The sequence below is a fragment of the Gadus morhua genome, chromosome 12 (genome assembly GCF_902167405.1).
Source record: "Gadus morhua chromosome 12, gadMor3.0, whole genome shotgun sequence".
Classification (NCBI taxonomy): domain Eukaryota; kingdom Metazoa; phylum Chordata; class Actinopteri; order Gadiformes; family Gadidae; genus Gadus; species Gadus morhua.
This window is the reverse complement of record NC_044059.1, coordinates 6945481-6970298: the sequence shown is the minus strand read 5'-3', so window position 1 is coordinate 6970298 and position 24818 is coordinate 6945481. Positions and strand designations below refer to the sequence as shown.

The following is a 24818-nucleotide window of genomic DNA, read 5'->3' as shown; positions in this document are numbered from 1 at the left end:
TTTAATTTTTTTGTCATTTTTTTAATTTTAATTGAAATATGGTTATTCATGTGGTAGAGCGGAATTAATTGTCCTCTTCCTCACAGTTTTGCAGATGGTTTTCTTTTCAAAGTCCCCGCTATGTTACCAGAAGGGTTGTCCAAGGCCAGAAGCACCTGCAGAATCATATCAGAGGGGCATCAGTTTTATCATGGTTGCTTTGCTGTCTGCAGAGTTGTTGTTGTTGTTGTTGTCGCTGAATTTTGGCTTACTTCGTCCTTGTTTACAAGACCAATTTTGGTCATATCAATGGTAATGTAATGCTGGTTGGGCATGACGATCTCTATTTCCTCCACCTTTAAAAGAGTTTGATGGTTAGAGCCATGCTTCCTAGAAATCTCTGCATGCTCACACGCGTTGATTGAATGGCACTGATAGAGCCAGTGGTTTTTGTTTTTCAGTAGGCTACTTGTAGATTCTGTACTTATAATACTAAGAAAAACACTGAGACTTGCTACTATGGTTTCGACTCGAAAGTGACATTCTGAAAGAACGGTATGTCGAAGTCCCTCATATATTAACCTACCTCTGGAAGTCTTTGCAGGATCAAACACTGTGAGTCATATAGGGTCTTCTGCACCGAGGGGGAATATTCTCCCTGATCATATGGGCCAGCAAACTTCTCGATTATAGTCTCCTTTACAGATTTCCTGCAAGTAGGATAGTTCGTTAATAGAGTTATTATATATATAATAAAACATATAAATATAGATATTTTGTATACACTTTATATGTAATTGTTGTATGATTTCAACAGTTTCAACAGGATTTAATTTTCACCTTCTGATGTGAAGTGATCGTGTAATTCGATCCCACTCTCTAAAACGTTCTGAATGAATTACCATGCTCCGTCGAAGTTGACACTGGCCACCTTGTTGTAGCGCCACCTGGCGTAGACTGAGGTGCAGAAGCACCTGTCCTTGGCTTCAGGGAGGGTGGTGAAACGATCTTTGTGAAAACCTTCGAAGCCCGACTGGGTGGTCTTCAACACTTTCATGTCCTTCAACCCGCTGTGGACCACTGGAATATCTATGAAGTTGTTAGTGGAGGAAGACAGTCGTATTTATGATCATTCAGTCTTTAGTCGTTACTGTTGATAGGATGTTAATGAGGGAAACATGAACAACTGGTTCGTTGGTATATGAACTATGTCACTTGTGTGTTTACCGTTTAGATTTTGTTTAACGTCACAGAAACGGGACGTTTCCGGACTGAGGATAAATGCGTGTGAATGCTCAACTCCATTCTTAGGAAAAACAAATAAATGCATTATTAATTTCCGATATCATCCCATTCTAGTGTCTTGATAGTAGCGCTGTTGAGGCATGTCAACTATCTTGAACTACATCAGTTTCTATCTAGGCCTACTAGTTTCAGTAGGCAGGTATTGAGGAGGTACTGATTATAACATGTGCGACCATATAATAACACATAACACTATCAGGTTGCATAACATAAGCATTAGACATCTGAAGTGATTGTCTGTATTCAACTCCTTGTGTATGAAGACGTTTTGGATATTTATTGCAATGTGATGAAGGTTAATGGTAGATGGATGAAGGACGTATTTAATTGGTAACCTACTAATTATGTAGCCTACCTACCAGAATACATATTCATAGATTTTAGACAGATTGTATCAAAATCCCTCGGTCACTTATTAATTCACATAGACACTCAGGATCACTCAGCTTTGATATGCAGACTATTGTGTCACTCAGTCTGAGTGACGTAATAGTTTGCATATCAAACCCTCATTGAAATACAGTAAGCAAGAGCAACGGTTAATTGAGAAAAACATTAGCCTATACTTAACAGTATATATACATATATATATATATATATATATATATATATATATATATATATATATATATATATATATATATATATATAAATGCTCAGTTTCCACAGACATAATATTCTTGATTTTCATGGTAAGCTCTAGTAAGAACAAAAATAAAATAATAATTATATCTCTATCTCTCTCTCTATATATATATATATATATATATATATATATATATATATATATATATATATATATATGGAATATATATATGCATATATATACACACAATTATTATTATTATCTTGTTTTTTTATTGAATTTTCTTATCAGAGCTTACCATGAAAATCTAGCCTATACACACTGACCTATTTTACTCTTGACCCTTGATGGATGGGTCTCTACTCTGTGATGTTGGTCAAGTCTTCTTTCATCTGGGTCAGTTACTCAACGAGGGTGAACGTATCAGTCTGTGTAAGTCTACCTTCTCCAGCCTCTTCCAGGGGGCCTCCTCCATGTACACGCTGGCCCTCACCACGTGGGTGAAGGCGGTCAGGAAATGGTGGCAGAGGTCCAGGGAGAACTGCTCAATGGTCTCAACCTGGAGAGACCCCAAACACAGACCCCATCCAAAACCAAATCACATCCTGGTGGGGCTTGAGTTTCACCACAAACACAAGGTTCTTCATCTAAATATGTTTTTTTTTTCTAATTGTACATTTAAAACATAACAAAATGAATGTAAAATGTTAAACAGAATGTAACCTAAAAAAAATACTAAAACTGGGTCTATAATATTTCCATTGTTATGCAATGGCTTTCTATTGAAACATTAAAATGCTGTGTAAACAAAGCCTGTAACTGTTTTATTGTTTTAATTATTATGTTTTTTATGCAATATGCTAAACAAATGGATGGGGACAAATAAATGGGACAAAGTACTGCAATCCTCATGCAAAGGCATTCCAAAACTTTGATGCTCGTTATCCGAAACATACCTGTGTTGTGGTTGAAAAATTCATGTTATCGGCATGAGCTATGCTGAACAAATGACTTGTTAGATATTATAATCTATATTATTATATGATTGGTCTTGGGCAGGGGCGGCCTTCCCTACAGGCGGGTTAGGCGGCCGCCTAGAGCGCCATCTAGAGGGGGAGCGCAAAATAGTGCGTCCAAAAAAAAAAAATTATCTTATCGGCTACATCCCCCCCCCCCCCCCCCCCCCCGTCAACAATCGCTCCATACCCCCCCCCCCCCCCCCCCCCCCGTCAACAATCTCGCCTAGAGCGCCAAATGTGCTGGGGCCGCCCCTGGTCTTGGGAAAGGCTTACCCCTTTGATTTTAGCCAACCCGTGTACTGTGTTCTTGATGGTGTCCGTGGGGATGATGTCTGCGTTGTCTCCTGTCGTGTAGTCCTTACGGGAGTTCAGTGTGAGTTCCACATCGGCCCTCAGTTCCACGATAGAGTGGTGGGCGCCCTTCCTTCGGATGTACAGCACTTTGACCATGTTCTTGCCATATCCCGTTCTCACAAATTCGACGTTCTGAACACACACGCACACACACACATGATATCAGAGTGGAGGAGATGGAAAACAATCACTCACGCAGCTGAATGTGATTAAAAGTCGAATAAAACCTCCACTTAACATTCATCGTTAGAAAGATCGATGAGAGAGGGAGATAGAGAGAATGAGAGAGATAGAGAGAGATAATATTATCTTTGTTTAATTGGGCAATGCATTTCAATATTGAAGAAGAATCTGAAAAAAGCAAAAGTGGGTAAAAACAAATCCTCAATGTAGACCCGTAAAATAAATCATATTCACACCATTTGAGGGGGGCACCCATGAGAAAGAATTGGTTTAAGTGCCACGCCAAATACCCCCCCCACCAACCAAATTCTTTATTCTTGCATCAGATGAAGTGAGAGACATAACTATTGGTTGGAAAAAAGTTTATACAATTTCTGTAGTAACAGAAGATTAATAAAAGGCTTATATAACTATGGTTGCAAGTAAACTAGGTAAAGTTACTTAAGTATTTCATTTTGGGAACTGCTTTACTTGAAATATGCTTTCACAAAATATGCTTTGTGGTCTCCACTGCAATTTTAACTACATTTTCATTTCTCACTATGTTACATTTCCCCAGTATCCCTAGTAGTATTTGTTACGTTGTCATTCCATAACAATATATACCTTATATTACAAGGTATGCCAAACCTTCTTAATAAATCAACAGAGTTCAGCATTAAAATATACAAGGATGGGAATGATGAATGAGCGTTTGTACCTGAGCTGAGGAAGTTGCCATGGTGCTTCTACTCATCATCTACTCTTCCCAAATGTTGCTGCAGCTTGTTCTCAGTGGTTCCCGGTCCTATCTCCAGCCAGAGACAGAAATGGTTGTCCTCAAAGGGGAGGAACACTTGGGCAGGTCAATATTTTACTTGTCCTCCTGTCTCAACTCAAATCAGTCGCAAAGTCAACAAGCCCAGGGATGTCATTTTCAGCAATGGGAACATTTTGAATTATTTGTCTCGTCAACAACCATCGAAAGAATATCCAGTTCACTCAAATCAAATAACGTGTCTTTTCCTGTCATGAGGCCTTGTGTCAAAACCTCCCCCCACAATGAACTCAATGGATTTCACTTCCTCTTAGTTATTCAGTCCCACAGCTGAACATGTTGACGATGGAACCATATGGCGCATGCTGCAAAGTTATAATTGTGTTTTTGTGTTTCCCAGCTATTAGGACAGACATTACCTGTAGAAATGAAGCCGGGGAACCTGTTGACTGGTAAGCTGACAAACATGGATTATTTCAATACGTTAAAAGTACCAGGATGATACCTTTTCCTGACCGCAAAGCTCATACCCTTGATGTTCTTAACGTTGCAGACCGTTTTCACTGCCAAATGTCAGTATTGTGTATATGCAAATGGATGTGTCTTGTCATTAAAGGTTTGTGGTCTACAAGTTGCCCAAAGAGTTTGGTAGTGGGCTGGGGTACATGTACCTAGACTCTGCTGTAGAAACATGGCAGATGAGTCAATTCACTGTCAACACCAGTGAAGGGGCCATTGGACTCACTCTAAACCAACTCTACTTAGGGCAGGCCTACATGGTGAGAACGCATGTGTGTGTGTGTGTGTGTGTGTGTGTGTGTGTGTGTGTGTGTGTGTGTGTGTGTGTGTGTGTGTGTGTGTGTGTGTGCGTGTGCGTGTGTGTGTGTGTGTGTGTCTGCGTGTGTGTGGACAATTTCAAGACTGCCTGAAGACCTTCATAAATAGTGTACTCAATAATGTACTCAATGATATTTGGTTTGTTTTAATTACTTTCTAGTAAGGGATTTATTGTTCTAGCCCTATATGCATGGTCTACCTAACCCGTTACCAGCACTTTGTAATTGATTAAATGAAAACAGATTTATCGATATAATGAATGAATTAAAGATTAAGATATGTAATGTACATAACAACAACTATTGTGGCCCTCAGTCTAACAGCACAGTTTATGCCATGTACAATGATGGACCCCCAGACATGGACTACCTCAAAGGATATGGCCACACGAAAGGTAGGCACTGGTTCCAAACCAGTGACATGCCCTAAGGCACTGCTCGATGCCCTGAAATGTGTTGGGATTCAACCCATATTAGTGACAACACTAGTGAGCGAAAAATTATTGAAGGTAGTTCCTGTTCACAATATGCTTAGTGCTATTTAAATGATCCCATGTAATGCTTTCGGCGCTTGCTCCATTTCAATGCAAATCTATGAAAATGATATCCATTTCTTTTTATGTGCTTATATCTACAGTATGTGATTCTTTGATAGCAAGGTTCCACTGAACTAGACCTAGACTGCCATGCAAACGACCAATGCCATTACATAAGCGTTGGAGCTCGGATCAAACCAGCCCAGCTTTGACCCAAAGTAAACACGCATCAAGAGATGGCAGGGGGCAGTAATGCAGGCATTGACCTGTCCATGTTGCACACAAGGTCGTGGAAGGTCCTTCGCCTCTTTATATGGGACGAAAGTAATGAAAGATCAATGGTTTAGCTAACAGAAGCTGACCAATATGATGCTGTGGCTGAGGGGGAGGAAACGGGTCAAAGGTTGTTCACCCCTCTCTGGACGCTGTTGACTTTATTTCGTGTCCTATCTGAGGGGTAGCACATCACCGGGTCCTTGTGTTAACCCTGTGTATGTGTGTGCAGGTGTATCTGTCTGTCTGTGTGTGTGCACGTGCATGTGTGTGTTTGTGTGTACGTGTGTGTGTGTGTGTTTGTGTGTGTGTTTGTGTGCACGTGCATGTTTGTGCATGTGTGCGTGTTTGTTTGTGTTTGTGTTTGTGTGTGTGTCTGTGTGTGTCTGTGTGTGTGCACGTGCATGTGTGTCGAGTGTGCGTGTGTGCGTGCACATGCATGTGTGTGCGTATGTGTGTGTTTGTGTGTGTGTGCGTCCGTGTGTGCACGTGTGTATGCGGAGAATGTTTTGCATGTGCATACGTGTGCTCACCTATGGATGTGTGTGTGTGCGTCCGTGTGTGCACGTGTGTATGCGGAGAATGTTTTGCATGTGCATACGTGTGCTCACCTATGGATGTGTGTGAGCAATGTGTAAACACTGAACCAGAGTTGTTTTTGTGCATGGTGCAGGAGTGCTGCTCTTTGACCACGCTCAAGGATTCTGGCTGTCCCACAGTGTCCCCCACTTCCCCTACTTCCCAGAGCGGGGTTACCAGTACCCCTCCTCTGGAAAGTTAAATGGCCAAACTGCTCTGTGCATGACCTACAAGTACAGGCAGTTTCCCATAATAGGTGAGTCAAACGACCAACCGCCGAGCCCCGCATCACATATTTCACACTGATGTGAAAAGATGATATATTACAGTGTTGGTTATCTCGGTGGTCCTACAATGTTAATTTTGAACTTCTGAGAGGAGACGGTTCAGAGCCTGGGCCGGAAACCAAAAACTGCAAGTGGGCGGAGTTATGCTTGGTTCCCTGTTTTCTTTTGAGATATTCTATCAAAAAAGAAAATCATTGATGCAAGTGAATTTCGGTAAATTTCTACAGTGGCATGTCTACATAGGGTTCATTTTAAATCATAACAGATCATTTTCTACTATTTATCGGGGCTGGACGTGTTTGTCTTCGCTGTTAATAGATACTGGCTTTCAGATAACCAACTTGAATGGTTGGAACAAATATGCAGCGAAAGAAAGTGAAAAACGCCGTTCACCAAGATCTGAGCTACGTTCCTATCTGACTCATTTGGTGGTAAATCCTGAAGACTAACTCTATAAGATGGTTAAAAAAAAACATTTAGAAGTTGGTGAAACTACAGGCGTTGTCTTTTTGTTACTTCTTCTTTCTGTCATGTCAAGATCAGTATCACAGCTGCCACCAAATGAACACACATGTACCCTTTCGCGTGACTGTGTGTGGACACAGGGCCTTTTTCCAATTCTTGGTAGATGTTTTTTAAATCAATCAGTGAACGTGTATCCATTCTTATGGTCTGATTGGAGAATATTATGTTGGGGCCATTGTTAGATCACAATAGATTTGTTCTTTGTTATGTGTCAAAATGAATAATAGTCTTATAATCTATATTATATTTGGTTATAGGATATATGCAACAGCCAAGCCAAGGGCCCCTGGCAAACTATCGCTGTATAGAGGGAAGGTTTGGGGACCTTAAAAAAGGATGCAATAATATTAATTCCCAAATGGCCCCAGCCACAAATGTTCTAGTTATTGTGTTCTTGGTTTTATGAAATTAATTTTCATTAATTTCATAAAACCAAGTCTTACCAATATTCATTCTTTTTTTTTATAGTGTTTTAGGAAACTCCCTCCTGAAAGTTTCAAACTGCATACTATTTTGATACCACATTTTTGTACCGCTTTCAGCTCTAACCAAAAGTAGAGTAGTAGAAATGAACTGCCACACACCATAAGTATACACAAAAAATACACAAAAGATTCAGACATTTTAGTACCATTGATTATTTTAGAACATAAATAGAATGCTATGTATGAATAAATGTTGATTTATTTGTGGCCAGTCCCCACCTGTGGCCATGATGCCAATTCATCTGTTGTTGAATATGTCTCATTCTCCAGCACGGCAGCTGGTCTACCTCATCCCACGTGTATATAACTGCTCAGTGCCCTCCTCATTCTTGGACGACTTTGCGGATTTGGCACAGTTGTGTGAAGGCTCCAAGTTTCCCCTCCCCTCATCCAGTAAAAATATCGAGAGTCTTCTCTCGGCAAAAGGAGAGGAATTTGTACATTTTGCCAAATCTGAACGCTTTGTTGATGGTAAGGAAAGTATCTTCTTTCATTATTACTCTCACTTTATTTGTCTGTCTTTCTCTACTTCTTTCTTTCTATCTTTCCCTATATCCCATCATCATTGTGTGCAGTATTTGCTGTGGATTTTTTGAATTACAATGTAGTCCAACAGTTTTAAAGCACAGAAACTCAAACCTCCACTCCCCCTCTTTACCCACCGTTCCCCAGACATCTACACGGGGTGGGTGGCCCAGGAGCTGGGGACAGACCTCCTGGTGGAGACGTGGCAGAGGCAGAACCGCGAGCTGCCCTCCAACTGCTCCTTGGAGAACCACGCCATGAACGTCCAGAAGGTGTGTCTCCCAGGGCCCACCCTCTTCGAGTCCCGGCATGACCACTCCAAGTGGTGCGTGTCCACGGGCTTGGAGGACCAGTGGGCCTGCGTGGGAGACCTGAACAGGGAGAGGGCTCAGGTGAATCGGGCAGGGGGACTCCTGTGCACCCGGAACCCCTTTGTGTACAAGGCCTTTAGACAGGTGGTGTCCTCGTATAAGGACTGCTAGCTGAGGGAGAGAAGGATGGGGGGAGAGAGAGAGATAGAGGGAGGGATGGAGAAGGAGAAAGAGAGACAGAGAGAGACAGAGAGAGACAGAGAGAGAGAGAGAGGGGGGGGGGGGGGGGGGCAGAGAGAAGGAGGAAGGAGAGAGCGAGAGAAGGAGAGAGAGAGAGAGAGAGAGAGAGAGAGAGAGAGAGAGAGAGAGAGAGAGAGAGAGAGAGAGAGAGAGAGAGAGAGAGAGAGAGAGAGAGAGAGAGAGAGATTTGGGTACTTTTAGTTAGATGGGTACATACATACAATATTGTATCATTCCCAGATATTTTTTTATATATGTTTTTATGTTGTTTCTATATTCCTATGCATTCTATATGAGCTCTGAGCATATCTTTGTTTTCAGTACTGTCACGGTTCATGTCAGAAGCACTCTTGAGCCATCTCCAATGTCTTTAAAAATAGGGATGTATGGACACCTCAATTTAATATTTAGATGTTTGGATGGAGTCAAGTCACAGCACAGCAATGCACTTATTAATGTAGATGTACTATCATCAATGTGTATTATTCCGAAATAAATATGTACACTGAATCAGCCTATCTAACTTCTTATGATTTTTTGCTTAAATAGATTCTCCATTTCCCTCTAAGGTTATGCATTGATGGTTATTTTTGGATTGTATACTGACTATATCCAGACCAGCACCTACAAGATCTACTGGAAACATGTATCTCCAACAAGTGTAAATTATCATATAAACTAGTAGATATAAGACGATAGATTATGTCTGAGTGTTTGTTTGTTTGTGTGTGTGTGTGTGTGTGTGTGTGTGTGTGTGTGTGTGTGTGTGTGTGTGTGTGTGTGTGTGTGTGTGTGTGTGTGTGTGTGTGTGTGTGTGTGTGTGTGTGTGTAACCAAAATGAAACCATCAAGTTTATTATTTCTGTCGTGCATAACAATTCCCCCATGAAAGTCACCTTGTCTTATGCTCATCCATACCACTAGACGGCGCATTTCTTAAAAAACACCAAAACAATTCGGCTAAAACCTCCTGACCCGGAAGTAGTCGAGCCATCACATCTCACACGTGAAAAGAAGAAACACCGTAGTTGACAACATGGATGTCACACAAGTTCCCCTAAAGCAATTTAAAGGCAAGAAAAAGAACATCAAAATGAACAACAAAATGCAAAAGAAAAAGAGGACTCCTCAAGGGGAGAATGGCAACGTTAGCGATGTGGAGGTGGTGGAGACTAAACCTGTTCTCACGCCACTAGAACCAATGCTTCCCCCGACATTCAGCCTTTCGGAAATCAAGAATAAACAGCGCCGACATCAGATGTTTATGAAACTCAAACAGGACAAACGAAAGGTAAAAGTGGACTGATGTGTATAAAATGGGTGAATGATCATGGTAACTCCATAGGTTAAATCCCTGGTTGATGTGTCTGTGTGTGTTTGAATTTTCAGCAAAAGATGCAAGTGAAGAAAACGAGAAAGAAGGAGAGGGAGGCTTTGGGTGACAAGGTGAGCCTCATGATCATCGTTGTTAGTGTGTGAAGTAATCAGACGGAGGATAGTCTTACGTTTGTTTTCCAAGATTTGACACCAATGGTGTATGTAACCTAATACATCAAACACAAATGACTTAACTCTTTTTCCAGGCACCACCAAAGGAAGTCCCTAAGACTATAGAAAACCAGAGAGTGTACGACGAAACCACAGTTGACCCAGACGATGAAGAGGTAAATTGGTATTATTTGAACGGTTGCTCTCCTTTCTGTCTCAATGTTGTGCTGTGTGTCATTTATTTGTATTTGAACTCTAATTTACAGGTAGCCTTTGATGAGGGAACGGATGAATTCTCTTCATACTTCAACAAACTGACTAACCCCAAAGTACTCATCACAACATCGGACAGACCCAGGGGGGTGAGTTGCTCTTAGCACTTTCTTTCTTTATTCTTCTTTATTTAAGAAATGAACACGAGCAAAGCAAATAAAATAAATGAATACAACAAAAAACAGTTGCAGATGATATATACTTCTTTCCAAACCCTAATGCCGATTCTCCAAAAATAACAAACAATTTATTTCATCCTTGAATCATCAGCCATTTCAGTTAACGGCCAGCTTTGAGAGGTAGTTCCTCTCTTTACATTCCCATCTCAGAGCAGTCCCAGCAACAGAAATTAAAAAATATATAACTTGCTCATTCATACCAGAGGAGCTTCTCGATACCGGGCTCGGTGGAGTCATCGTCTTTTGCCTTTTTCTGACTCATCTTTCAGAGGACGGTTCGGTTCTGCGAGCAGCTGGCCACGGTGATCCCGGACGCCCACGTTTACTACAGGAGAGGACTGGCCCTGAAGAGGGTCATCCCCCAGTGTGTCTCCAGGGGCTTCACGTACCTCATGGTCATCAACGAGGACCGCAAAATGCCCAGTATCCTCAAAGACTATTCCACACTAAAGACGCCTCTGAGACCTTCTACTCCATACTAGAGTATTATTCGTTTTGTCATTTAGCAGACGCTTTTATCCACTTGCGTTGATGCATGTCATTCGTTAAGGAGCTGGTAGGGGATGAAGCTGTGGACATTTGGGATGACACCCAGTCCCTTGTGACTTAAGGTGGATGCCCTAGCCGCTATATTTATTATTACTCTAGTTTCAAACTGCATATAGGCTTGAATGGTAAGTAAAAAGTCTTTAGATTCCAGCGCACTTCTGGCTCCCTGGCAAACATGTGTTCACTCTCTGACTGGTATGGTGGCTTCGTTAAGTGTGTCCTCCTTCACTGCAATACAAAGACGGCTTGGTTCTCTGTCACCTCCCCGATGGACCCACAGCCCACTTCAAAGTGAGCAGTGTACGGCTACGCAAGGAAATGAAGGCAAGCAATGTCCAAGCATTAATCCCACGGTCTTTCTTCCAGAAAATGTTTCATCTTTTACTGTTGTTAAACACTGTGCATTGCATTGAGAAAGTCGATGCATTTCATGAACAAGGTAGGGTTTGACCACCTCAACGCCTGCTTGTACAAGTACTGCGGAGCCATTAGGAATTGAACCCAGTACTTTCTGGATCGGGCGGGGGCAATATAAGTAATGCAACATATTCTCTACCGTCCTCAGCGGCGAGGCAAAGAGCCGACTGAACACACCCCAGAGGTGATCCTGAACAACTTCAGCACCCGCCTGGGTCACGGCATCGGCCGCATGTTTGCCGCCCTCTTCCCACACGACCCGCAGTTTGTGGGTCGGCAGGTCGCCACCTTCCACAACCAGAGAGACTTTGTGTTCTTCAGGTTTCACAGGTGGGTCTTTTTCTGATCCGTATACATCTAGCTATATATGAAACCCATTAGTTAGTTTTTACAGATTTATGTTGGGCACATTGTAACTCGTGTTTTAAGAGCTGCTTTACTTTTGACCCAATCACCAAACTACAACCAACCTTTTCCTCATCAGGTATATTTTCAAGAACGAGAAGAGGGCCGGCATCCAAGAGCTGGGACCGCGCTTCACCCTCAAACTGCGCTCGCTACAGAAGGGCACCTTCGACTCGAAGTTCGGGGAGTACGAGTGGGTTCTCAAGGTAACAGTTGTCTTAACTCGACCACTTACTGTCCCTACATTTCCTTTTGTGGAGTTGTTTATATAGAAAATGCATTTTGATACATTTTCCTTCAAATCAGTTGTCCTAATGGCATTTCTACTTGTGCTTTCGTCATGCTAGAAGATCCACTAAATTAATTCGTCGTTATCCCTTTACTTTCCAGCGTCATGAGGTGGATGCCTGCAGAAGGAAGTTCGTCCTCTGAATGCGTATCGACAAGCTGGCCTTTGTCACAAAGGCAGTCTCCGGTCTCCTATTGAACTGCTCTTGCTGGGTGTTAAAGGGTGAACAATGACCATGTTAATCCCAACCAGCAGTTATGTATTTTAACTTGTGATTTCCTTCCTGGTCGAATGTCCTTTGTAGGATGGGAGTCAGGCTCTATCATTTTGTTTGGCATGTCTCACCCTGTCAGTAAATAGTCAAGAGAAACATGGGCAGTGTCAATTTACACAAATACATGCATCTTGTGGATGGCAACTGCAGACGCAAGCATGGTTTGCTTGTGTTTGAGTCAAAATGGGGAAATCAGAGGAGATCTGGGCCCTTAGGCTTACTAGCCCATACATAGCTAAACTGTCTTGAGTCATTTTTTTAAATAACCTTGTAAATATGTTGTGCAAAAAATAAATTCTACATACAGGGTTGTTGGAATGTTGTATTTTATTCACAAATATATGGAAAGAAAGCACACATAAAAACACACTTTATGGTATTAGTTGCTACTAACTGGGTGAAGACCGGTCTCAGAAGCACCTTGAGATATTTAGATGTTATTAAAAAAAAATTAAGTTAGTTGGCTGTCCCCAAATTCCCTGGCACTCGTAACAATCAAGTCCACAGTGCAGGTTCTGGTGAACATCAAGGCACCCTGGAGTCCGAAACCTGTACAGATGGACGTTGGTGGTTTTGTTAATGTCAAAGATGATTCATGCACTTTACCACAGATGGGAACCAATTGTTCAGGTCAGTAATGGGATAAAAAAAAACGTGCAGACGGAAATACAGTATGACAGAGAAAATGTAAACATTTTAGGTACACAAAATGCTTCATTATCGAACCTTAACATTATATACATACACCAGCTGTTATATTTAAGATGTAGTGTCGACTCGCTATACATGGTGTACTCCATAATTCAAGGAAGATGTATTAGAGGAATAAACTGGTACTCACGAAAGGCATCATGTGGGCTATAAAAAGGAGCAGACTTTCTGTGGTCTGAAGGGGTTCGTGCTGGAGGACATTCCCGTGAGGAGAGGGTCCTGCTGGGCGTTCTGGAGACAGAACTGCTGCAGGTCTGCGGCGGCCTGAGACACCTGTGGACATAGAAAACTACGATTAGATTTCCTTTTTTTATTATTTATATATACACATGTAAAGTCGTTGTCATGTACACACCCTTCGAGACGCATACTGAGTGCAACAGTTGGCTAAGAGATCACATTTTTTTGATCGTGAAGGTGGTGAGACCCCTATGAAACAGCCACAGGTCGCCATCGTCAGACTTTTTTGGACCGTCGTGAAATAAAAGGCGCACTGTGTTTCACCGTACCTTTACTCTGTTGATGCTGGCCTCGAAGCGCAACTGTTGAACCACTTTCTTCATTGCCATGGTGTTTGATGATCCCGACATGGTTGGAAACTTAAAAGTGCCAGACAATCATACAGAGAAAACTTTGTTCTGCCGTTCTTCGCTTCCCTTCCTCAATGTTGCGTTTCCGGTCATTTTTATTTGGGATGCGTAAAGTCTGTGTGCATATTTCCACTGCGCCCCCTGGTGGAATAAATGCCTTTACACATGCAATGCAATATTACTCCATTTAGGGAAAATGTAAGCCCCTCCTCGATCTGCGAGCTGCAGTCAGGCTTTACTCCAGTCAGGGGTTACTCATATTAATGGTTAAGAATATCTGGGCTTTTATCAAGCCCTGACGATCTTTTGAATGTTTGTTGTTTATTTTGAGTGACTATTTTCAGAGTAAGAACTAAACGAATTATGTATTCGAATATAAAGACTATTTCAGAAAAAGGGTTTGAGATTTACCACATGCATACACTGGACTTGTCATGAGCACCAAGGCAACACTGGTGTAAGCACTCTCTCATAAAATCCATTCCTTTGCAGCCTCTTTTCCTTTGAGAAAAGCAAAGAGGGTTTTCTTTTCATCCAGTGGCTATTCTTGCTCTGGATTTCTTCAGCTGTTCCACACGGAAACCAATCGTTACTTTTTTTTTAACTAACAATGAATATATATATATTTTTTGGAATGTGCTAAATCAAGTTAATAATGGAATTATCATGCGAGTCAATAAGATATCTCGAGGAAAAAAGGCCAAAAAGTAGCAAGGTATGTCGACATGTTTATAATTGATTAAGGAACTGCAGGGTTTCTCGCAAATAGGACAAATCAATTTGCGTTAGTAAAAATAACATTACAAGACAAATCGATATTAAAGGCAGTGAATCATCCAAATGTGTCAATACGTTAACTTGATGTATTTTACACCATTAGTTGGTGGAGCTCCATGTGCTTTATGTGCCTGATGACCAGTGGAATGGAAAGCTCAATAAAGTTCCCGCGGAGGCCATCGAGAGTTTCATATCTGCAGGTTTTATCAGGTAAGAAATGTCGTTTTGTTTACAGTGATGCATTTCAGTGAAAATATAATAACCTTTATTGTTCTATTGTTTCTAGAGTATATCCCGATATAACGCTAAAGAATCTAAGGAGTGAGCTTGGCATTTTTCTGGGACCAGAAATAAGGGTCGACAAATTCTCCTTCCTGAAATGTGTCGGTCGCAGTTTAGCAGTGGTGGGTAGAATGTGCTTCAAAGGATGGTCTTCTGTGTGCGTTTGAGTGATTTAAAGAGGTCCTATATAATATCACAGCTGTATGTTCTTCTATGTTAAAGGTCAAACACGAACAAGAGAGGGAGCTAAAAGTGAAAACATTTGCTCCACCATATGTAGGTATCGTTTTTTTTCTTTCTTTATCAAATTGATGTCGGCCAAGGTCAAATACAATGTTTTCCTTTTCTTTTGACCTTTAAAAATGCATCATAAACTACTCTATTTACCTCGAACTTTATCCTCCCACACTATGTAAACATAGATACATATCAAATCATTGTAGACAATTCAACTTAAAATAAATATTAATGTAAATATGTAAATATTCTAATAAAAACGAATTCCTGGTTTGTTCGATTGGAAAAGTACCTTGTGTCCCATTATACTCATTCATGTTGTTATTTTTACTTTAACTAAAGCATTCCATTACTTGAGCTATTTCATAATTGGCATAGACTTACTGACACTTCTTGTACAGCTTTTGGTCATTCATATAATAGCTCAAACTGAAACATGGTTTCAATCAGCAGAATCAGTTTAAAGGCCTGTGTAGGAGGTTGAGCCCGGATCCAAACGTTGCTACTACAATGCCTACTGCTCGTATTGTGTGGAGGCCTACACAGATTTGTTCTGTATTCAGTGTTTTATTTTTATCGGAGCTTATTTTTCTTCTGCATTTCTACTACTCATCCTCCTGTGCCCTTCGCTGTGCTAACCAGAATTCCCATGTGGAATTCATTAAGTACAATAATCTTATCTTAACTATAGCTTAAAGGTGACATACGTATTATACCACCAGGTGTGAGTGTGATAAGGCGTTTTGAAAATCTGCCTCTTCTGACATCACAAGTGGGCGTGTCCACCACCGAGATGTATGTGATGTCAGAAGAGGCAGATTTTCAAAAAGGCTTGTAACGGCTTATCACATTCACACCTTGTGGTAGAATATGTCACCTTAAAAAAAACAGCCTAAAGACAAAATCGTACCTCTTCTCTTCTCTCCGCAGGCCGCCCAACCCGAGCTCTACCTGCTGGCCGCGGAGGTGAACCACAGCAGCGTCTGCTCCCAGTCGCTCACTCTGGACACCCGCAGCAGCTCCCCAGACCACCAGGCCTACTACCCCCACAAGCCCGGCACCGGGACCACCACCAAGGGACCGCCCGTCAAGTTCCCCCTGATCCCCCAGGGTTCCCGACGCTCGCCCCACACCCCCGACGCCGCAGACCACGAGGAGCAGCGGGAGGAGGAGGAGGAGGGGGAGGAGGAGGAGGAAGAGGAGGGAGATGAGGAGGAGGAGGGGTTGGGGGAGGAGAGTTGCTGCTCCACAGAGGGAGCGAGAGGGGAGGCCGGGGTGGGGGGGTTCTCCCTGAAGGCTGACAGGGCAGAGGAGAGGAGTCAGAGGAGGAGGTGCAAGAATCCCAGCAGGTCACCGCATGATGTACAAAGTAAAGGTGATGAGAATACATATCTTATCGATCGGAGACTGATCTACATGTTTCATATCTGCAACATAAAAAAACGCTTTTTGAATATTCTTTCTTGCCAAATATTTGTCGAAATCTATTATTTCAAAAGCATCAAATGATTTGAAGCGGACCCTGCAGCACGTAATTGACTTGTTCATACATGTTTGCAAAGTGCAAGACAAACAAAGCAAACGTGTTTAACACCATTTTCCACCATGTCTACACTTGAACCCCTTTCCAGACGGTGATCCGGCCCAGGGGAAGGGCCTGCCTGGGAGAGAAGAGATGACAGGCTGTAAGAAAGACAAGCTGACCACCAGAGCGGCCAGAGACTCAGGCCTACCAGAGTCGCTGGAAGACAGACAGGCAGGCTTCTCCTCAGACAGGTGCTGTTCGCAGACGCCCCTAATATTTATTCCTCACCAAACCATTATGGCCTGTCTCACTTAGCATCAGCATCAGACTACTACTGTAGTACAGTTGATTGTGAAACTACAGTTTCTTAACGCTTCATCGCAGATGTCTGATTATTGCAGGCTCAGACCATCAAAAGATTTACAGACGAAGATGCCGGCGGGAAGGAAGCCGAAACCAATGGTACGAGATGTCCTCTTTTTATTTGACATCGACAACATGGTCTAAAGTTTAGTCTATTAAAGAGGCAGAGTTGTCACGACAACACCGGACTCAAGTGTTTTAACAAGCCTTCCAGACTCTTGTAAAGTCCAGGCCTTTACAATAGGGCTTTGGCCATTCACCAAGTTCCCCCGGTCAGTGACATGGGGTTATATGTAACGACCAGATGTATCCATGATGAAAAACCAAGCCACCCTCAACCCAAATGCTGCATCACTTTGAGTGTCGTGTCTTTTCATAATGTGAGGTTCCAGAGAGTCTGGGAGTGTCCTCAAAGCCTATGATCCAATACCGCTCCCAACCTCCAGCCTCTGCTGGGACCCTCACCACAAACGGGCCAGCTGGTACCCCGCTTCTTCAGGATAACAGTAAGATAGCGTCTCAGTTCTCATCCTGGATCAACAGGACTGTTTAAAGGGCTGCTGTTTTACCACCAGGTTCGGAGGTTGAAAAGCAATTACAAGCCATCTCAAATTCTTGAATTCCGTTGCGTGTATGATAAATCGACCAACCAACAGGTGTGTGATACAGCCAGCGTACATTGGGGTGGACAGTGACATGTGTGAGACTATGGGCTAGTGCAGTGCCGATACAGAGACTCTTAAACACCAAGGATGTTGCTGACATGGGTTGCATCTCTCTGTCTCAAGGAGATGAACTTATTGAGGAAATCAAGATGGTGAGGGGAGAAAGGAAGCAGCTCGAGTGGACAAGACAGGAACTGCTGAGGAAGGGGAAAGACTTATTGGCCCAAAACAGGAACCGTAGGAATCAAGGTCAGTTGAAGTAGCGACTTCACTTTGTCGCATGTCGTAATGCGGCTTGGCTTTTTGCCTAACTTTCGGGAAAAACAAGAAATAGTTATGTTAATTTGAGTAAATTTGGGACAGTTTAAGATTATAACCAGATTTTATCCAATAAATTTAAAGCATAAATCAATATTGAAGTGTTTTCCCCCCTTTTAACACCACACTAAAGCTCGTGACAGTTGGAAAAAGAAGTATTTTGAGACAAAGAAAGCCACGGCACCAATGGAAGAGACATTGAGGAATTTGCGTCAGGAACTGGAGACATTTTACAATAAACTCCTGCACCAGCTACAGGCCAGAGACGGCAGAGGCCGAAACAGACATCAGGGAAGGTCTTCCACAAAGGTCTGTTGATGAAGTCTTCCTTCATTTACTCCTTAAAGTTACGTCTTCTCAAAATAAAAAATGTTGAAATGAATTATGCTTTTAACTGACATGATTATCCAATAATCATTTAATTATAATTATAATTCAATAATTCATTGTATTTCCTAAATTACACTCTGAAAATTGAACTCGGCAGTGTTAAATCATGTCTATCTTATCATGTTGTACTTGCATCCTGTAATGTCCTTAACCTGACTAACCATAATCCCATCTGTTAGAATGAGCTCATCATTCAGATCATGACTGAGAGCCATGAAATTGACAACCTGAGAAGACAAGTAGAAGATGCCAAGATGAAACTTATCACAGAGATAAGGGTACATGATTATTGTTTATTTTCATTCATCATATATATATCTACACCCAATAGTATGAGATATGCATTGAATCCGCAAAAAAGGGAAAACCTTTGTATAAAAATACAACAAATAGATGTTGCATTGAAAAGTTAGAGAATTGTTTTCATGACTGCATATAAATACACCCTTGATGAATTAGGCACTAATTATGAATGACAATGATATCAAACAAACGAAGTGGCTGACATCGCTCCTGTCTGGCTCTCTCTAGTTAAGGAAGCAGGCTGCTACCGAGCTAAGGGCGCTGAAGGCTGAGCTGGCTCAGAAAAAGAGCCAATCGATTCACACTGGACCTATAACCTCACAACCTTTTGGGCCAATCCCACGGAACAGACCATACGCCCAGAAAGCTGGATGCTAATTCAATGTTTAGGTTTGGAATTCTACACATTTTAGCTGCACAGAAAAAAATTAGTGGGATGTCAAATTCTGTGTGAATATAAGTCGGTGTATCTTTCTTAAACAATTTGTTATTTGAATATGCATTGTGTACTAGATTTGATATCAAGTTATATTTAACTTTAGCCACGCTTATATTTTGATGTGGTCCTAGTATTTGCTAGTAATGTTTGATATTGTATCTTATCATTTTAAATATTAATTGTGAAAGGTGTTCAAAATGTTAAGTTTCATTACATCATTCATGAAAAAACTTTTTTCAACAGCAAAACTTCTTCTTTAATAATTCAGTATGAGGCAAATACTTGTTGAAACATATTTTTCTATTTCAAAGCTTTGTTTTTGCATTTCCAAGTGGCTGATTCAAGTGGGACACCCGACTTGAAATACTGCGATCCAAAACAGCAATAAAGCAGAATAAACTTTGTAGTACAAACATATATTCCTGAAAAATAAAACCTGGGCATCGCAACCTCACAAAAGATTATACTGACTTGGCAACAGATGTCAGGAGAATCAAGGCAGGTGTAAATTTGGCCCATTTAGCATTGCACTAGAGCATTCCACATCATTGTTGTCTGTTGCTTGGCAGCCTCGTCAATGTAGTTGAGGAGATTGCCGTTCCACACGCCAATACCCCTCAGCCCTTTGCTTTTCACCAAGCTTGCCTTGAGGCAGATGCTCTCCGGATCATCATACCATACCTGGTGGATCTGTCCTTCATGGTCCTGAGAAAATATACATGAAAATATATATAACAAAAACTAAGGAACATCATTGTAAGCCAGCTGCCAGAAACTAACAACAGCAATGTTTTGTGATGCTAATGAGGCTAGAAAATGCTGCCACTTGTGAGACGAATTCAATAGGACCATTTATATTGCATCTGTAAAGTGTTTTCTTGTGGTGTTGCCATAGAAGAAGGTCACTGGCACTCCAGACTACACACCGTAAACAGAAAAGGCAGCGGGTTTTGTAATTTATGTTATTTATTCAGACTAATGGCAAAACACCCTGACAACTCTGAAGGACCAAAACATTAAAATAATCCAGTGCTGGACAACCTCTTCTGCCAAACGAAGAATGCAGGCAACCCAAACATTCCATCAAATATAGATTGAACAAAGGCTAAGTTCGGAGCTAAAAGTAGCATCATGGACATTGAGCTGATTGGAGATGGACCCCCTAAGGTAGTTTTTACCAGGCTTACCTCGTAGTTAAAGTACGGAGCTTGCTGCCCCTGGTCCCACAGTCGGCCGGTCATGGAGCTGTTGACCTGCTTCATGATCCAGCTGTAGGTCTTCTGTTTACCCGCTGCGTCACTGCAGGGGGCTCCACGGAACGGGATCTTCTCTATGGAGCACACGCCGTCCTAGCGGGGTGCAGGACAAGACGCCACCACCAGCCCATTTGAGCTTTATTGACCCACTCGCAAACCATGCACAAGGCTAACTTTGCACAATGTTAACCGTTGCACATCTTTACACAAACTGTTCGCAAAAGGTGCTCACTATTCACCAATTATGCTCAGTTAACACTATACCAATTAACACTATGGATGGCTAGAGGACACTGAATAATCCATGACTGTGGTTTCTCTGTAGGGCTCATTTTGAACCGTTAAACGGAAATGTCTTACCTTAGACAGGTTGAGGCATGAGTAATCATAACCGTACCACGGTACTCCCATCACTAGCTTTTTGGGATCTATCTCTAGATCCAAATATTGGTAGTAACCTATTAAAATAATTCCAGGTTAGCCTTTAAATGAATAAGTGTTTTGGCTTCAGCAACTAAAAGCATATACATCTATGGGACGGGGTACCTTTGAGGGTTTGAGTCACTGGGGCGTTGGCCATTGCAATACAGTCCCCCGGGATCTGACTCTGCTCGTCGTAGGACATCACAAACAGCAGGTCACAGGACTCAGCAATAGTAACGTAGTCATAGCAACGCTTGTCTATGCAGTTCGGTGACCATGCGACATCAAATGAGACCTAAAGGTCAGAAAATAAACAACTGAATTAATATACAGGAAGAGTTTAGGCATCTTACTCAAGAACCCCAGACCTTATCGGTTGGGAGTCAAACACCCTAGACCCTCACACTGGCCTGCTCAGACAGTACATTAACAACGATAAGACACATGTGCTTTTCGAGCCAGAAAGCATTGATAAAAAAAATAACAGTAGATAAATAAAGGTAGATTATTTGTTTACTTTGCTTCAGTATCTGCCCGACGCTTTCATTGGATTCAGCGTTGAGTGGTGATTAACTTATTAATAAACAAAATAATAATAATAAATTAAATTTGAAGGCGCCTTCCTCTGCACTCAAGGACACAGTACAAAGATACACAAAAGTCATTAAAAAGAAACAATAAGATAAAGGAAACTATTTTGCCCACTCACCTGTGAACCAGGGATCTCCCTGTGGAAGGCCTCTGTGCTTTCCTTCACCAGGCCTGTGAGAGCATGGTACTCCGCAGAACCGGCCTCCACTGCATGCTCAATGTCTATGTTGATTCCATCCAGGAACTGAGTCTTGGCCAGGTTCACCTTCTCTGTGATCCAGGCCGTTCTGTTCCCCGGGTCCACAATATATGGGAGGAAAACGTCACCTTGTAAAGTAAGGAGAATTGTATCGGTTGTGTGCGGGGTTTTTTTACCCTTTCATTTGAGGTTATGGCAAACCCACTCGAAAATGTATCTGTCATTTAAAAAGAAGTTGCCCTGATCTTGTAATTTAGGTAAAGATTCTGCTCTAAAAGTAGAAGAAAAGTAGGAGACTAAAGGATAACATTTGTAAATCTGAAGGCAATAAAGGTGTTGCTCTTTTTCTCATCATCTCATTGTTATATTGTATTAGTTGACAGTTGGCAAATAAATAAATAAAATGAAATAGGGCAAATGGAAGCTGATGGTTACTCAACCTTTGAGCACAACTCGTGCGCCTTTGGAATGTGCATAACACATGAGTTCAGGGTCATATTTCCCAAAAGCTGCCACTGTTGTCACAATGCTCCAGTCATAAGATTGCCATGCTTTTCGACCCACATCAAACACAAACACCTGCACAAAATGAGGAAAAGAATATGCCAGTTAACTGCAGGCACAACAAGGCAGTAACACGCATTGCAAGAGGAAGTATCAAAAGCCTACTTCCCAACAACAACACTGCTTGACAACGCTACCACTTCCCCTCTTTCGAAGTACTGTTAGTTGTGATACTTTGATAGTTAAAAAAAAATCGTAATATATAACAGGCTATTTTTATACAGCAATAAAAATAAATAATGACATAAAGTGTTAACGCATAAGTTTTAACGTCAGTGGTTTGGACACTTGTAACCAGTTATCTGTCTGCTTTCACAATAGAGCGATATATTCAGGCTTCTGACCGCATATCGAGGCCCTGATTTATATTGTTGAATGTGATAAACAAACGCAGCCAACCTCAAAATCTCTTTCCTGTCGAATCTGATGACAAAGATCCGGGCTCCCACACGGACAAACGTCGGCCGTGGCAACAAGGCATATGGTTGAAATAAATGTGAAGATTGTCAACATTTTAAATCCTGTCATGACTCGCTGATACTCACTACCGATGTGAGGAAACTTATCACGTGACGAATCAACTCATGCATAATACGGAGTGCAATGTTGGACAGTTGAAATTGTCCACAAACCACAATTATCTGGTGATTATACAAAAAGAAACAAAAATAACGTAGGAATGAAATTATGGATTCCACCTTAATCAAAGCTTTAGACTTTAATTAGTTTTAATTAGGAGCAGCCCTTCACACGCCATCAAATTAATGGTTTACTTTCTCCTATTGGATATATATTTTAAAATGATCAAATGCTTTGATACATTAAATGTGTCTCACTTTCTTTAGAAACAGTAATACTACCTATGCACAAAAGTCCTACATTGGACATACCAAACAGGCTGCATGAGCTGAACACAGGTACATCAGTGAACCTATGAATTAGAAACATTTTGGGAGTTCGGCCACTTGGTGGAGCTGTCACGTTAAAATTGTACCGGGGGCGAAAATTGTACCGGCCTACGTCATCAGTTGTTTACATCTTGACAACCTGTCTGGCAACAGACGACGCGATCGTCTGTTGCCGGGCAGGTTGCAAAAAACATTCGGCTCATGTTTCCAAAAGACGAAATAACATAATACAGATAACGGATCGCTAGATAACACTTGTTTTTACTTTATATTTGTATTGTATGTATTCGTCTGTTTCGTCTGCATCGTCTGTTGCCGGGAAACGGGCGATCGCGTCAAATGACGTAGGAAGGTTCTTGAACGCGTCATTTGACGCGATCGCCCGTTTCCCGGCAACAGACGATCGCGTCGTCTGTTGCTATTCGATTAAACAATTAAATACAATACAAATATAAAGTTAAAACAAGTGTTATCTAGCGATCCGTTATCTGTATTATGTTATTTCGTCTTTTGGAAACATGAGCCGAATGTTTTTTGCAACCTGCCCGGCAACAGACGATCGCGTCGTCTGTTGCCAGACAGGTTGTCAAGATGTAAACAACTGATGACGTTGGCCGGTACAATTTTCGCCCCCGGTACAATTTTAACGTGACAGAGCCCCTTCTATGCTTAGGAGAGTGTCGCACAGAACTGCAGACAATTGAGCCATCTGATTGGCAGAGACTGTGGAAAGCTGAGCTTCCTGATTGGCTTAGAATCGAAACTATTACTTTGGAGACATCAGAGCGAACACAACAAGTTCGGACCCAATGACATTTTACAGGCTGGGACATTCAATTATTTGCACATTTCACTGATTCGTTTCCAGTTGTGAGCCACATGCCGCGTCCTTGTGTACAATTGAGAAAGTAATTAAACAATATTAGCCCTACTTGGACTTCATAATGGGGCCTTCGTTTTAATTTCTTACATTGAAACACAAACATGTGTGTATGCTCAGTGGCCTTGGTCGCAATTAAGGTATTTTGTGTGAAATATGTAGGCAGGGCAAGGCAAGGCAACTTTATTTATATAGCACTTTTCATACACAAGGCAGACTCAAAGTGCTTCACATATAAAAATTGTCATACAATAAAATAGAATAATGGTTAAGTAAAAGAAAACATATGCAAAGAAATGGGTAAAATAGAAAGTTAAAAAGGCATTTTAGTATTAAAATAAAGGCAAACTTAAAAAAGCTTTTTAGAAAGTGCAAGGTATTTAAGATTTAGCAGAAAGCTAAAGCAAACATAAAAGTATTCAGTCTTGTTTTAAAGGTGCTCAGAGTTGGGGCAAGTCTTAAATCCTCTGGGAGTTTGTTCCAGCTATTTGTTGCATAGTAACTAAATCCTGCTTTCCCATGTTTAGTGTTTACTCTGGGGATAATTAACAGATTGGTCTCAGAGGATCTTAGTGGTCTAGAAGGCTTATGTTGTGGAAGCATATCAGTTAAATATTTTGGGCCTAAACCATGTAGGGATTTATAGGTTAGCAACATGATTTTAAAATCAATTCTCTGACCTACTGGAAGGTAGGTCAGAGTAGGCCTATGTAGTTGTAGATGCAGTTCAGGAAACAAACTTTA

At 41.5% G+C, this 24818-nt stretch overlaps 6 protein-coding genes across 6 annotated transcripts; 3 read left to right on the top strand and 3 right to left on the bottom strand.

Moving 5' to 3' along the window:
- On the bottom strand, positions 1-4338 carry uox (urate oxidase). The gene is made up of 8 exons (XM_030372265.1): positions 4127-4338; positions 3163-3375; positions 2313-2429; positions 1207-1285; positions 882-1068; positions 566-689; positions 252-335; positions 1-155 (listed from the first exon to the last, which is right to left on the bottom strand). The coding sequence occupies exons 1-8, from the start codon at positions 4163-4165 to the stop codon at positions 81-83; spliced, it is 918 nt and encodes a 305-aa protein (XP_030228125.1). The 5' UTR covers positions 4166-4338; the 3' UTR covers positions 1-80.
- Positions 4339-4349: 11 nt separating this feature from the next.
- Positions 4350-8809, top strand: dnase2b (deoxyribonuclease II beta). The gene is made up of 6 exons (XM_030372263.1): positions 4350-4635; positions 4800-4962; positions 5336-5414; positions 6502-6663; positions 7975-8175; positions 8377-8809. Exons 1-6 carry the CDS (start codon positions 4520-4522, stop codon positions 8709-8711), a joined length of 1056 nt encoding a protein of 351 aa, XP_030228123.1. The 5' UTR covers positions 4350-4519; the 3' UTR covers positions 8712-8809.
- Positions 8810-9558: 749 nt separating this feature from the next.
- rpf1 (ribosome production factor 1 homolog) lies at positions 9559-12964 on the top strand. Its single transcript, XM_030372262.1, has 9 exons — positions 9559-10070; positions 10169-10225; positions 10363-10443; positions 10534-10629; positions 10989-11142; positions 11510-11592; positions 11834-12015; positions 12170-12296; positions 12481-12964. Exons 1-9 carry the CDS (start codon positions 9816-9818, stop codon positions 12520-12522), a joined length of 1077 nt encoding a protein of 358 aa, XP_030228122.1. The 5' UTR covers positions 9559-9815; the 3' UTR covers positions 12523-12964.
- gng5 (guanine nucleotide binding protein (G protein), gamma 5) lies at positions 12963-14087 on the bottom strand. Its single transcript, XM_030372268.1, has 3 exons — positions 13874-14087; positions 13495-13637; positions 12963-13202 (listed from the first exon to the last, which is right to left on the bottom strand). Exons 1-2 carry the CDS (start codon positions 13952-13954, stop codon positions 13512-13514), a joined length of 207 nt encoding a protein of 68 aa, XP_030228128.1. The 5' UTR covers positions 13955-14087; the 3' UTR covers positions 12963-13202; positions 13495-13511.
- A 409-nt stretch (positions 14088-14496) lies between these two features.
- spata1 (spermatogenesis associated 1) lies at positions 14497-19487 on the top strand. The gene is made up of 12 exons (XM_030372884.1): positions 14497-14669; positions 14835-14941; positions 15018-15135; positions 15236-15289; positions 16181-16625; positions 16882-17026; positions 17177-17237; positions 17524-17685; positions 17812-18052; positions 18255-18430; positions 18691-18789; positions 19043-19487. The coding sequence occupies exons 1-12, from the start codon at positions 14610-14612 to the stop codon at positions 19190-19192; spliced, it is 1818 nt and encodes a 605-aa protein (XP_030228744.1). The 5' UTR covers positions 14497-14609; the 3' UTR covers positions 19193-19487.
- On the bottom strand, positions 19485-22867 carry ctbs (chitobiase, di-N-acetyl-). Its single transcript, XM_030372833.1, has 7 exons — positions 22686-22867; positions 22163-22301; positions 21642-21850; positions 21056-21227; positions 20870-20967; positions 20441-20602; positions 19485-19958 (listed from the first exon to the last, which is right to left on the bottom strand). The coding sequence occupies exons 1-7, from the start codon at positions 22812-22814 to the stop codon at positions 19773-19775; spliced, it is 1095 nt and encodes a 364-aa protein (XP_030228693.1). The 5' UTR covers positions 22815-22867; the 3' UTR covers positions 19485-19772.
- Between the last annotated feature and the right edge of the window lie 1951 nt (positions 22868-24818).